This window comes from Moschus berezovskii, chromosome 5 (assembly GCF_049115385.1).
Source record: "Moschus berezovskii isolate FMDL1 chromosome 5, NW_MosBer_1.0, whole genome shotgun sequence".
NCBI classification, from domain to species: Eukaryota; Metazoa; Chordata; class Mammalia; order Artiodactyla; family Moschidae; genus Moschus; species Moschus berezovskii.
The window spans coordinates 77,879,097-77,892,974 of record NC_142464.1 but is presented as its reverse complement, the minus strand read 5'-3'; the positions used below and the strand labels follow the sequence as shown (position 1 = coordinate 77,892,974).

The 13,878-nt window shown below is 48.8% G+C and overlaps 1 protein-coding gene across 2 annotated transcripts in view; it reads left to right on the top strand.

Moving 5' to 3' along the window:
* SCFD2 (sec1 family domain containing 2) overlaps nucleotides 1–13,878 on the top strand; it is a 416,000-nt gene that overhangs the window by 392,249 nt on the left and 9,873 nt on the right. For both annotated transcript variants that reach the window (XM_088836334.1, XM_055434867.2), the window contains one exon: nucleotides 9,760–9,879. In XM_088836334.1, coding sequence (XP_088692460.1) covers nucleotides 9,760–9,879 — 120 coding nt within the window. The remainder of the gene's footprint in view (nucleotides 1–9,759; nucleotides 9,880–13,878) is intronic.

Sequence of the window (13,878 nt, the reverse complement as noted above, 5' to 3'; positions counted from 1 at the left end):
CTTCTCCACCGGAGGCTAGACTTGTGGTTAGCCGCACAGAACTGTCAGCTTCAAAGGGCAGTGCCCTGAGTGGAGGGGAGTATCAAAGTCCGGAGAAACCGCTTTGGCAGAATCTGACTTTTTTAAACAGTCAAGTAAGTCTTCTCTCCAAATGCCTGTGCATGAAGCACCTTGATCTCTGTAGAAAAAAACTTGATAGTGATCTAATAAATAAGTTGAACCATACCTTCCCACTCTCACAACAGCGTTAATTTAATTTAAAATGAGCATGTCTAATAGGCAGCACTTTGAAAATGCGTTTCTGGAATTTGTGGTTTGGATTTCAGTCTCCTGAAAATAATATATTTTATATCTACTCCATGTGTTTGGACTCCGACTTGTTTTGACTAAAGGACATGATTTGTCAAGATGTTTTCTCTGCTGGAATTGGCAGGAGGAGGGTGGGTTGTATCTGATGAAATTGCACAAGGCCCTTTTACCTCCTTTTACGAGCATTGTTAAACTGCGTGTTGTTGTTCCCTTTCTTATATGGCTGTGCTTAACTGGAAAAAAAAATAAAAGATTTATGAAAAACACTCACAGAAGACTCAGTGCTTGCCTCTGGGCCCTCAGTAGGAGTTCCTGTGAGTGCTCCATGGCCTCAGGCAGAGGAGGAAAAGGCCCACAGGATAGAGGGGACAGCTGCTCAGGCCCACCCTGAAGAGCTGGAGCTGAGATACATTGTTGGCAATTAACCAAGTGGCACTAACTTCATCAAGGAAAGCCCTCATTGGGAGGACCAAGTGTCTCCGAGGACGCAAGGGCGGCCATGCAGTGAGCCTCAGGAACTGGAAAGTGGGCCCAAGAACTGGAAAGCCATCAGGAAACCAGACAGTTCTTGAAGACTGGCTGCGGCTTGCAGAAGATGCCAAGAACCATCCCAGCTTCGTGTCCATGCTCAGTGAACAAGAGCCAAGTGAACGACGGGGAGCTGTGCCACAGGTGTTGGTGCTTCTTAGGAGCTTTGACTGGGCCTCGTCTGTCTCAGGTCAAATCTCCATTCCTAGGGAAGCGTCTCACATTGGGCCAGCCTGGGTCAGGGGCCCATCCCTGCGCCATTCAGTTGAGGTCAGAGGAGGGCAGGACCACACTGTAACTACACGGCTGCCAGGAGCCCACCCCATGGCCATGCAGATGGAGGAGACTGTTAATGTGTGAGCTGGACAGACATCTACAGATGCAACTATGATGGAGGTGAAGGAGGCTGTAAAGATAGAGGGCAAAAATGATGAGCTTCAGGTGCAATTTGATGTCAGATCCCTGGACTGAGAGTGGTCATCAAGTCCAGCTCCTCATCGTTTACATAAGAAAAACACAACTCAGAGATGAACTGTTGGCTTAGGCCCATTATACTTAATAGCGTTTCTGATGGGAGGAAAACATCTCAGCATTTGGTGTCTGTTGATTAAATCAGCACAAGTCTTGGAGTTTGTTTGCAATACTATTTATAACTATTGTTTATATTTTCTCCTTCTCAATTATGCTCCATACTATGGTTTGATTTTCGTGTAACATTTGCTAAATAAGATCCATAAGTTCTAGTGAGTTAGATCTTGAAAGGAATCATTAAATACAAACTTGGTTTTGGCCAGCTACAGACTTTGCCTGCCTGTGAGCAATTACTGAGAGCCTCTCGCGTGCTAGTCACTGCTCTGGGTAAGGAAGGTGCAGACAGGCTAGCTGTCCTACCTGCCACAGCACAGCTCACACTGGAGAGCTTACAGTTGGTTAGGGAGAAGGACAGGAACCTTGAGAGTTGTGGGGACAAGAGAGAAGTGGTGTCTGGGCGGATTGTGAGAGTACAGAGAAGGTGAAGCTTAATCAGGGAGTCAGAGGAGCTGAATGTGTCTGACCAGTAGGAGTGAGAAACACAGTGATGGACGTTCTGGACTAAGTCAAAGGAATTCCAGGTCGCTCCAAACGGCTGGAGCTCAGAGCAGCCTGTGCGGAGTGGAAGAAGATAAGGCAGAGAGATAAGCAGAAGGCAGGTCACGAAGGGCTGGAGACTTGACATGTGACCAGAAACGATGAGGCTTTATGCCATGCTTTTTAGGAATATAGAACCAGTGTATTGGAGAAAGAAATGGCAACCCACTCCAGTATTCTTGCCTGGAAAATCCCACGGACAGAGGAGCCTGGCAGGCTACAGTCTATGGGGTCACGAGAGTTGGACACGACTTAGCAACTAAATCACCAAAACAGCCAGTGTGTATTTTATAAAGATCACCTGGCAGCAGTGGGAGAGCAGGGAACGAGGCCAGGCTGGCATCAGACTGGGGAGAGAAGGTGAGAAGAGTCGGGGTCAGGTAGGGGCTGAGGGAATGAGGGCAAGGTTGCAGCCCTGGTGGGTCCCACTGGACTGGGCATTGATGGGATGTGGAAGTAAATGAGGGCATTGTCCAGGGCCCCTCATCCAGTCAGGGATGATTGGATGGCAGGTGTTTACATTCTCTCTGACTCCGAAGCAGAAGTGGAGAAGAAAATAACTTGTGTTTTAGAGTTAGGTGCCTGTGAGACAGCTTTGCAGCTCAGCAGAGCCTGGGCCTGCAGTAGCGACCTGGGGACACAGGCCCTCTGAGGCCTGGACCATGGACAGGACAGGGCCACCCAGGGAGGGTGTTTGGGAGAAGAGGCCCCAGCAGTCAGGAACACAGTGTGTGATGGGACAGGGCAAGCAAGAGGAGAGCCCAGGAGGCAGGAAAGACACGGAGAGGGCTTCGAAAACAGAGAGAGGTGGGGGTGGGGGTGGGGAGTCTCCGGAATGGGGATGCCATCCACGGCAGCAAATGCAACAGGGAGGTTGAGCTAATGACAGAGTGACTCTGGCAGCATGGTAGCCTTTGCACTGAGACGAAATAAGTCCCACGAGAAACCGGGTAATTGGCTGACGTCGCTGAAGAACTAAAAGTACAGAGTTTTAAGAGATGAAAGCTAGTAAAAATGCTTTCAGTTTGAAGAATCTGTTTATAAATGAGGGCGTGTGGAATGTATCCCACTCTTCTCCGAGGCAGACCTGGATTTCTGTCTCAGCCCTATAGCTTAATGAATTGGAAAACTTGGGACAAGTCACTTCACCTCTGTAAGCCTCACTGTCTCTGTCTGTAAAATGGAGCTTCTACCAACTTCATAGATTCTAAGATTGTGCAAAGTAATGCTTTCCCGGTACGTGCATGCCAAGTCACTTCAGTTGTGTCCGACTCCTTGCAGCCCTATGGATTATAGCCCACTAGGCACCTCTGGCCATAGGATTCTCCAAGCAAGAATGCTGGAGTGGGTTGCCTATTCCCTTCTCCAGGGGAATCTTCCCTACTCAGGGATCAAACTCGTGTCTCTTACTTCTCCTGTGTTGGCAGGCAGGTTCTTTACCGCTAGTACCACGTGGGAACCCCAACCCTGCTTTATTTCTTCCACAGCACTTACTGCTTTCCTCACTTACCAGTTTACTTCTGTATTTTCTCTTTTTCCCCAACAAAAATATAAACTCTTTGACGGCAGAGATTCTTCTTGGTTCATTCACCGCTGAGTTCCCAGTGCCTAGAGCAGTGCCTGGCCCATAGGACTTGCTCAACAGGTATTTGTGGAATGGATGAATAAATGCATAAAAAGAGGAGCTGGACGTGACGTGTTCAGTGGTGGCAGCAGTGCTGTTCCTGACTCCTTTTGGGACAAGAGCCATTACGAGGCCACCTTCAAAGTCAGCACAGCTGCTCTCAGGGCCCAGGGACCTTTGGGCCAACGCTCCCATTATGCTGTCTCCCTCCTACGAGGCCCGCCCACTGTTGGAGAAGGAGGACCTGACCGTTGCCTGTGCTGGGGACAGATGAGTCAGGCATGAAGAGAAACAGTGGAGGAGAATCAGCAGCTGGGTTCCCGGAATGCCCAGAGAACTCCAGGGAACCAGAGGCAGAGGGAAACACTTCCCATAGAAACCAGTCAGGACATCAAAGAGTGCTCTTGGGGCCACAGCTGCAGAGAAGGTGTCGGCAGCCTTGGCTTCAAAGGCTGGGTAAATGGTGGGGAGAAACGGTCTTCTCTGACCAGAACTGATGTCTTAAAATCACAGCCAGTGAAGGTTTAGAAATGTCTTAGCCAGTGAAGGTTTAGAAAATGAAAGAAAGGGCAGTGGGCCTGACTTGCTTTATTAATCTGCGTGTTTATGATGGCAGTAATGACGTTTACTTCTTGCAACTTCAAAGTGCCCTACACCGTGAACTCACATACAAATGAGACTCAGCCGAGTGTGGCTTATTATAAGGAATGTGTTATTCTGATGGAAAAGACTGGAAAGACTCCACTTCCCAATAGTCTGCCGACTTGATGTATTCTATAAAGGAAGCTAGTATCAAAACATAAATCTAAACAGAAACCAAAATAGCAAACAGCAACATGCATTAATGGCACCCGTTAATTTGTACCAAAATCAACATTCTCTCAACTCCTTGGCCCAGGGGTATTGATCCTTGTTGCTCTTTCTTTTCTTTTTTTTTTCCTTTTCATCTTTCAATGCATCCTTCCAAGATTCTTGCAGTGTACTTCAGAGTCCGGACTCTCTTATGGAAAGCATATGTCTTTGAGAACATACTGTACCAACATGAAGTTCTGAAGCCAGTTGTATTTCTGTCCCAGGAGTAAGTGAGAAACAATTGTCTGTAGAGTTGGAAGGAACTTCAGGTTGTTACTCAGCCAGGAAAACCACACATAGAATGGAGTGTCTAAAACATCTCTTTCTTAGAGAGAGATCTAAGGAAAGAAAAATATCTCCAGTTAACCTGTGGACCTCATCCATTCCTTCATTCATTTTATTCATGCAGCACTTGAAAGTTTACCATGAGCTAGCTCTATGCTCAGAGCCCAAAATACCAAGATAAATACGATCAGTCCCTACCCTCCCGTAGCTTACAGTCTAGGAGAGGAGATAGGCAGGCCTATCAAGGTTGCAGCCAGTATGACACGGCCAGGGCAGAGGTGTCTATCAGATTTGGGTCATGGGGCAGGAGCTGAGAGGTGGTTAGAGAGAGATTTTTAGAGGAGAGGATGGCTTTTAAAAAGAGAAGGAAGCGGGTAAAGAAAAGGAGACAAATACGCAACGAACAGCAAAGGTTTACTGTATAGCACAGGGAACTACAGTCAGTATCTTATAATAACCTATCAGTTCAGTTCAGGGCTCAGTCATGTCCGACTCTTTGCAACCCCATAAATCGCAGCACACCAGGCCTCCCTGTCCATCACCAACTCCCGGAGTTCACTCAAACTCACCTCCATCGGGTCGGTGATGCCATCCAGCCATCTCATCCTCTGTCGTCCCCTTCTCCTCCTGCCCTCAACCCTTCCCAGCATCAGGGTCTTTTCCAATGAGTCAGCTCTTCAGATGAGGTGGCCAAAGTATTGGAGTTTCAGCCTCAGCATCAGTCCTTCCAATGAATACCCAGGACTGATCTCTTTTAGGATGGACTGGTTGAATCTCTTTGCAGTCCAAGGGACTCTCAAGAGTCTTCTCCAACATCACAGTTCAAAAGCATCCATTCTTTGGCACTCAGCTTTCTTCACAGTCCAACTCTCACATCCATACATGACCACTGGAAAAACCGTAGCCTTGACTAGATGGACCTTTGTTGGCAAAATAATGTCTCTGCTTTTTAATATGCTATCTAGGTTGGTCATAACTTTCCTTCCAAAGAGTAAGTGTCTTTTAATTTCATGATTGCAGTCACCATCTGCAGTGATTTTGGAGCCCAAAAAAAATAGTGTCAGCCACTGTTTCCACTGTTTCCCCATCTATTTCCCATGAAGTGATGGGACCAGATGCCATGATCTTAGTTTTCTGAATGTTGAGCTTTAAGCCAACTTTTTCACTCTCCTCTTTCACTTTCATCAAGAGGCTCTTTAGTTCCTCTTCACTTTCTGCCGTAAGGGTGGTGTCATCTGTATATCTGAGGTTATTGATATTTCTCCCGGCAGTCTTGATTCCAGCTTGTGCTTCTTCCAGCCCAGCATTTCTCATGATGTACTCTGCATATAAGTTAAATAAGCAGGGTGACAATATACAGCCTTGACATATTCCTTTCCCAATTTGGAACCATTGTGTTGTTCCATGACCAGTTCTAACTGTTGCTTCCCAAGCTGCATACAGGTTTCTCAAGAGGCAGGTCAGGTGGTCTGGTATTCCCATCTTTGAAGAATTTTCCACAGTTTATTGTGATCCACACAGTCAAAGGCTTTAGCATAGTCAATAAAGCAGAAATAGATGTTTTTCTGGAACTCTCTTGCTTTTTCCATGATCCAGCGAATGTTGGCAATTTAAACTCTGGTTCCTCTGCCTTTTCTAAAACCAGCTTGAACATCTGGAAGTTCACGGTTCACATATTGCTGAAGCCTGGCTTGGAGAATTTTGAGCATGACTTTACTAGCGTGTGAGATGAGTGCAATTGTGCGGTAGTTTGAGCATTCTTTGGCATTGCCTTTCTTTGGGATTGAATGAAAACTGACCTTTTCCAGCCCTGTGGCCACTGCTGAGTTTTCCAAATTTGCTGGCATATTGAGTGCAGCACTTTATCATCTTTCAGGATTTGAAATAGCTCAACTGGAATTCCATCACTTCCACTAGCTTTGTTCATAGTGATGCTTTCTAAGGCCCACTTGACTTCCCATTCCTGGATGTCTGGCTCTAGGTGAGTGATCACACCATCTTGATTATCTGGGTCATGAGGATCTTTTTTGTACAGTTCTGTGTATTCTTGCCACCTATTCTTAATATCTTCTGCTTCTGTTAGGTCCATACCATTTCTGTCCTTTATTGTGCCCATCTTTGCATGAAATGTTCCCTTGATATCTCTAATTTTCTTGAAGAGATCTCTAGTCTTTCCCATTCTATTGTTTTCCTCTATTTCTTTGCACTGATCACTGAGGGAGGCTTTCCTTGCTATTCTTTGGAACTCTGCATTCAAATGGATATATCTTTCCTTTTCTTCTTTGCTTTTCACTTTTCTTCTTTTCACAGCTATTAGTAAGGCCTCCTCAGACAGCCATTTTGCTTTTTTGCATTTCTTTTCCATGGGGGTGGTCTTGGTCCCTGTCTCCTGTACAATGTCATGAACCTCTGTCCAGAGTTCATCAGGCACTCTATCTATCAGATCTAGTCCCTTAAATCTATTTCTCACTTCCACTGTATAATCATCAGGGATTTGATTTAGGTCATATCTGAATGGTCTAGTGGTTTTCCCTACTTTCTTCAGTTTAAGTCCGAATTTGGCAATAAGGAGTTCACGATCTGAGCCACAGTCAGCTCCTGGTCTTGTTTTTGCTAACTGTATAGAGCTTCTCCATCTTTGGCTGCAAAGAATATAATCAATCTGATTTCGGTGTTGACCATCTGGTGATGTTCATGTGTAGAGTCTTCTCTTATGTTGTTGGAAAGGGTGTTTGCTCTGACCAGTGCGTTCTTTTGGCAAAACTCTATTAGCCTTTGCCCTGCTTCATTCCGTGCTCCAAGGCCAGATTTGCCTGTTACTCCAGGTGTTTCTTGACTTCCTACTTTTGCATTCCAGTCCCCTATGATGAAAAGGGTATCTTTTTAGGGTGTTAGTTCTAGAGGGTCTTACAGGTTTTCATAGAACTGTTCAACTTCAGCTTCTTCAGCATTACTGGTTGGGGCATCGACTTGGATTACTGTGATATTGAAGATTCCAAGGTTTGCCTTGGAAATGAACAGAGAACATTCTGTTGTTTTTGAGATTGCATCCAAGTACTGTATTGCGGACACTTCTGTTGACTATCGTGGCCACTCCATTTCTTCTAAGGGATTCCTGCCCACAGCAGTAGATACAATGGTCATCTGGGTTAAATTCACCCATTCCAGTCCATTTTAGTTCGCTGATTCCTAACACAGGGTCAAAGGTCAAGCCCAAGGAGTACTGACACTTGAGCAGACCAAGAAAAGGAACCTATGAAGAAATGTGAGAAGAAGTCATGGGAAAGGTAGAAGGAAGACCCCAGAGAGAGTGCTATTGTGGTAGCCAAGAAGGATGTCATCAGCCGGGACACATGCCACAGAAACGTCCAAATAAATGAAGACAAATGTCTGTCGACCCCTGTCTGTGACAGCTATTGGTGACTGTAGTGAGAGCCACTACAGGGGGACAGCAGGACAGAAGCAGCACGGCTGCAGGTGTGTGGTACCCAGACTGGAAGACAGCAGTCAACAGATGCAGTCAAGGGATGGAGCCCCCGGGCAGAAATGAAGGAGCCACAGGGCAGAAAGCTGGGGGGTGGGGCGGGGAGCCTGGAGTCTTTTTCTAAAGATCCAAGAGTTCTGTAACTTTGTCCAGTATTCACCACTGCCCATTTGGAAGAAGTTTAGACCCACTTTTCCTTTCTTCCAGCCTTTTGTTTTTCCCCTCCCTCCCCCTATTTCTCCCCATCCTTCCCTCCCTCCCTCTTCACTCTGAGTTTCCTCTCCAGAAGCCAAGGAATAGCTTATGTAACTGGAAGCACTTAGTGTGCTACCTTCCTAAGTGTTTTAAAATAAGATACTGAAAAGTTATATTTAGGCGAGGGAGTCAGAAGAACCAAGTTGAAAAAAGAGTTGGACCCGGGGCAAGAGAAGGGCTTCCTCTCTTCCTCTCAGCCTGCCACCCACCCTGCCACTTGTGGGGACCGTCCTTTGGCCCAAAGATGGCTTGTGTGTTAGTGGGTGTGGTGAGCGCACACACTTACCTACTTTGTCTAACCTCTTCTGGCTGGAGACCAGCCTGCTTCTCCCACCTCTGGCTTCACTGGTCATGCGGGCAGCGGGCAGCATCCTTCCTGTAATGACTCCATGCGGCTGACCTGCTCATTCCCCCTAGCTGGTGACCACTTGCCTGCAGAACTTGGCTCATACCACTTGCACCCACTCCTCACCGAACCCTCCTGAACTTGCAGGTAGGACTCACACACACTGTCCTCAGGAACCCCTTCTTGCCCCCTTCAGTTAGTCACCAGGTCTGGCATTTGTGCATTTCCTGAGAGGTTACTGGGGGATGCTCCCATTTTAGTTGTTTATACTGTGCCTCACTGGTGAGACCTTAAGGCCCAGGAAGGGATTCTCCACGACTTTCAGTGCAGCATTGCGTGCAGGTGCAATCCTCAGCTGAGGTTGGTTTGCAGAAGGTAAGGGCATGAAGTCTGCCCTCAAGGGTGGGCACGGGGCTCTTGCATCTTTGTCCACCCTTCACCTCCTCCTCCCTAGGGATGTGACCATCTTTCAATGCCACAGGCGTTTATTGAGCACCTACTCTGAAACGGCACTAAGTACTCTGGGACTTCAGCAGTGAACCAGGCAGACAAGATCTCTGCCTCCTCAGTTTGTGTTCCATTAAAGGAGACAGCCATCAAAGAAACATGTGTAAGCGGAGACGATGACTCCATGTTGTGGCTATAGCTTGGAAGGAACTGCACAGGCTCTGTAAGGCAGGAGCACATTTGTGTTGAGACCTGTAGACTGAAAAGGAAGGGAAAGTTGCCCTCAGCCTTCTCTGTTGTTTAATAGCTCCTGCTCCTTTAACTTCTCTTTCGATAAAATATTTATGTAAAGGGCTGTATGAAGGCAGTGTGCCCGGCATGCTCCTGATCAATGGGCTCACACCCCCTAACACATTGTACCCCTAACGAATTATAATCTTTCGAATGGCTGTTCACCGCACCTAAAGACGCCTCTAACGCTAGGCGCGTTTTGTTTTGCAGGTGAGCCGGCCTCATCCCAGCGACCACCCTCTCCTCATCCTCTTCGTGGTGGGCGGAGTCACAGTCTCTGAAGCCAAAATGATCAAAGACCTAGTGCCGTCCCTGAAGCCGGGAACCCAGGTATTGAGTCCTCGGTGACGCTTGGTGACATGATCTGAATGGGAAGCCTGGACAGGGGGAAGGGTGGGCCTCCATTAGGCTTCCCAGCCATCTGCCTCACCATCCCCCAGCCTCTCTCCCCTGCTCCTTCTGCCTGTCCCAGGCCTGAGACCTCTCCTACCTCTGGGCTGCAGTGCTGTTCCCCTGATTCCTGAAAGGCATGTCTTCTCTGGTGTCCAAGCAGTGCTTAATTACTCAAGCGGTTTCACCTCTTACCAGGCTCTAGATAATTGAGGGTGGCTCCCAGGGACCCTCTCCACCCCATGGAGAGAATAGAAAGGCACCTATCTGGACAGTGACAAGTGCAGTGTCTTTCTTCTCTGCCTCCTGCCAGGCTCCGTCTCCCTCCCCACAAAATGCCCCCGGTGGTTAAGGCACTGCTGCTGCTGCTGCTAAGTCACTTCAGTCGTGTCCGACTCTGTGCGACCCCATAGACAGCAGCCGAACAGGCTCCGCCGTCCCTGGGATTCTCCAGGCAAGAACACTGGAGTGGGTTGCCATTTCCTTCTCCAATGCGTGAAAGTGAAAAGTGAAAGTGAAGTCACTCAGTCGTGTCCGACCCTGAGCAACCCCACAGACTGCAGCCTACCAGGCTCCTCCGTCCATGGGATTCTCCAGGCAAGAACACTGGAGTGGGTTGCCATTTCCTTCTCCAATGCGTGAAAGTGAAAAGAGAAAGTGAAGTTGCTCAGTCGTGTCCGACCCTGAGCAACCCCACAGACTGCAGCCTACCAGGCTCCTCCGTCCATGGGATTTTCTAGGCAAGAGTACTGGAGTGGCTTGCCATTGCCTTCTCCGGTTAAGGCACAGCCCTCCTCTATCTGCCTTTTACTAGCCAGGTGAGAGAAGCCTTCGGTTTTCTCACTGAAGTGACAGGGTGGGCTGACTGTGAATCTTAACTCAGAGATGGGAGAGAATGTGCTTCTTAGTGCAATGCCCAGCACACCGCCCTCGAAACAGGTGGCCAAGGTTATTATCAAAAACCACTTCTGAGCAGTTGCCACCCTACCCTGCAGCAGGAGCTCAGGGAGAGGGACTTGAGGAACAGGCAAGGACTTCCCTGTCTCTGGAAGCTCTCAGTTGGCTGGGGCAGCAGAGCCTGTAACTCAGTAAGACTGAAAAATCCTTGCCTTAGGAGGTTCCCAAAGCAGCCTGAAACAGGAGGCTGCAAGCAGACTTTACATGGGAGGGGATCCCAAGAAGCAGAAGGGAGGGAACTGGAAGAGAAACAGTGGAGGGAGAAAAGCCAGTACAGAATGCATGGCCGGGCTGCTTGTTGCCGTGGGCACCCAGGCTGGAACTGTCCTGCGGGGGGATGGAGCGCCTGGGACTTCTTCCCATTGACCCCACCTTGAGGTTGAGGCTTGTCTCTTGGGGCCTGTCTTCAGCTTTATGCCGTGTCTATATGCTGCCAGCAGCCTTCTGTGGTTTGGAGACAGCAGAACAGAGATGCTAGTGCAGTGTTTCGGGTAGACGCTGGCTCAGAAGAGAGCTGTCCACCACAACCGCACAGAATCCTGGTGGTATTCCAGCCATGCCTGGCTCCCCGCCCCTCCCCGGGGGAGAGGTACAGATGCCCATGTCTCCCACTTCCACCCACTCAGCCAGCCAAGGACCCCCTATCCCCGCTGGCATCCCAGGCGGCTCGCTGATGGCTCTCCATTACTGACCTAGCCTCCTGAAGCAAGCGTGCATTCCTTGAGGGCAAAGACGGCCTTCCCAGGCCTGTGCACAGGACAGGAGCTCTGTCACCTTGTGGTCTGGTGGCGTGATGTTGTTGAGGTAGCCAGGCCACCTGGTGGTGTAGAAGAGGCCAGATCTCTGTGGGTCTCCAAACACCCAGCTTAGGAAAGGGACCCAGGTGTCCCGGGAGCCATGATATGTTTTTGAGCAAAGGAGTGACCCGTCATTGGCTGTGGCCACTTCTGCTGTTACTAACACCTGTCTTGGTCATAGCTGGTGGGATTTCTGATAAAGTGGTAAATTCAGCCTCATCTCACACCTACTCTGTCAGCAGTGTTCAGGGTCTGTTTAGTGAGCAGTTGCTTTTTTGAGCAAGACATTCTCTTTTTTTAATCAGCAAGCATTCTTCTCATTGCCCCTAACATGGTGAACCGAATTCTTAACTGCTGCATTGTTAACTGGCTGACAGACACGTTAATCTCCCCTCTAAAAGGATGAAATGCACACTTTTTCAAAGCCATGTGACCTGAGTTTGACAGCAGAGACCCGGAATCTGCAGTGGCTCAGGGGCTGGGCTGCAGCTGACTGACCTTGTGCTCAATCATCTGCAGAGAGAGTGCCTCAAACAATTGGGGGCTTAAGGGGCAGCCATGCCTGCTGCTTGTCCTTTGTGCAGGAAGCTCCCCCTGAAGAGTTAACAGGGCCTAGGAAGATTCCAGAGAGGAGTTATTTACCATCATGGCCTTCATTCCAAGTCCTGAAAGGAGGTGGATTACCTGCCTGTTTGCTGGAGCGACTCCTGCGGAGGCAGGTCTCCCGGTATTAGACCTCCACAGACCGGCAGCTAAGTCAGCCCAGCTCTGAGATGTAACCAGCTCCGGCTTCAGAGGTACCTTCAGAGGGATGAGGGCTGGATGCTCGCTGTACACGGAAAGGCCTGCACATCTGTCGCCTGCTTAGACCTCTGTCGGGGTGCACGTGGGAACCTCTGAAGTGGGGCAGGTCTGGCAACCAAGAGATTGACTCTAAACTGACCAATGATTTAAACATTCGTATCTAATACTGCTGCCTAATACATATCTAATCCAGCCTACATGTCAAGGTCCCTGAGGATGAGGATTTGCCCCTTGCCCATAGCCTACCTGAGTCCTGGAGGCCTTAACCCTTAGAACCATTTGCTCTGCCGAGTCCACCTCCACCCCTTCTGAGGTCTCACTCAGCAGTTGCTGCCTGTAGCCCCGGGCCCCACAGAATCTCCAAACAGATCAGGCTCACCGCTTCTCCACAGGTCCTCTTCCAGGCTGCTCTTCTCCAAACTGGGTGTCTTCAGTCCCTCCAGCCACCTCACCGCAGCCCGTGCCGTGAACCTGGGGATCACAGTTCCCGGGCAGCTCTCCTGGGACTGTGGTCTCTCTTTTCAGGCTCACTTACACCTGAGCGCCTCCCTTGCCAGCAGCTGAGCAATTCAGAGGCTCTGGGGCCACCTCCTCCTCCCACCACGGCCCCTACCTGCTGCTGGGCCTTCTTTTCCTAGGCCTTCTGCTGGCCTGCTGGCCTCTCTTCCCTAGCCTCAGGACTTTGCACTTATTTTCATTCCAGCACCTCAGAAAGGATCTGGCACTGGGTGTCATGATTACTCATTGAATATTGAACACTAGAGGGCTTCCCAGGTGGCTCGGTTGGTAAAGAATCCCCTGGAGAATGAAATGGTAACCCAATCCAGTAGGCTTGCTTGGGAAATCCCATGGACAGAGGAGCCTGGGGGACTATAGTTCATGGGGTTGCTAGAATTGGGCATGACTTAGTGACGAAACCATCACCATTGAACACTAGAAATTCTACTTGCATTATTGAAGAGTAAGTTAAAAGCAGTTTTTCTGGAGACTGCACCAGCCTGTTATTGATTCTGAGATTATGGACAGCTAAGACCACCCTGTCTTCTGCATCAGTTGCTGTAATTCATATCTATTCCGTACCACATAGATGCTTTTTAGACCCAGGAATAGCAACTTATCAGTCTCTTAAATTGGATTAGTTGATTATTCAGTAAACATTTATTGAGCATCTCCTCTGTGCCAAGCACTGTTCTTTGTGCTGAGGATAGAGCAGTGACCAAGCCAGATTTGTACCTGCTTTCATGGAACTTACACTCTAATAGTGAGTGACTGACCGACATCAAACACAGAAGCTCCAGCCAGATGTGAGTGTTCTGGAACGTAGGCAGGTGCTCTGGTAGGAATACCTGCAGGAAAGGGGTGGAGGTGGGAGGGTCCTTCA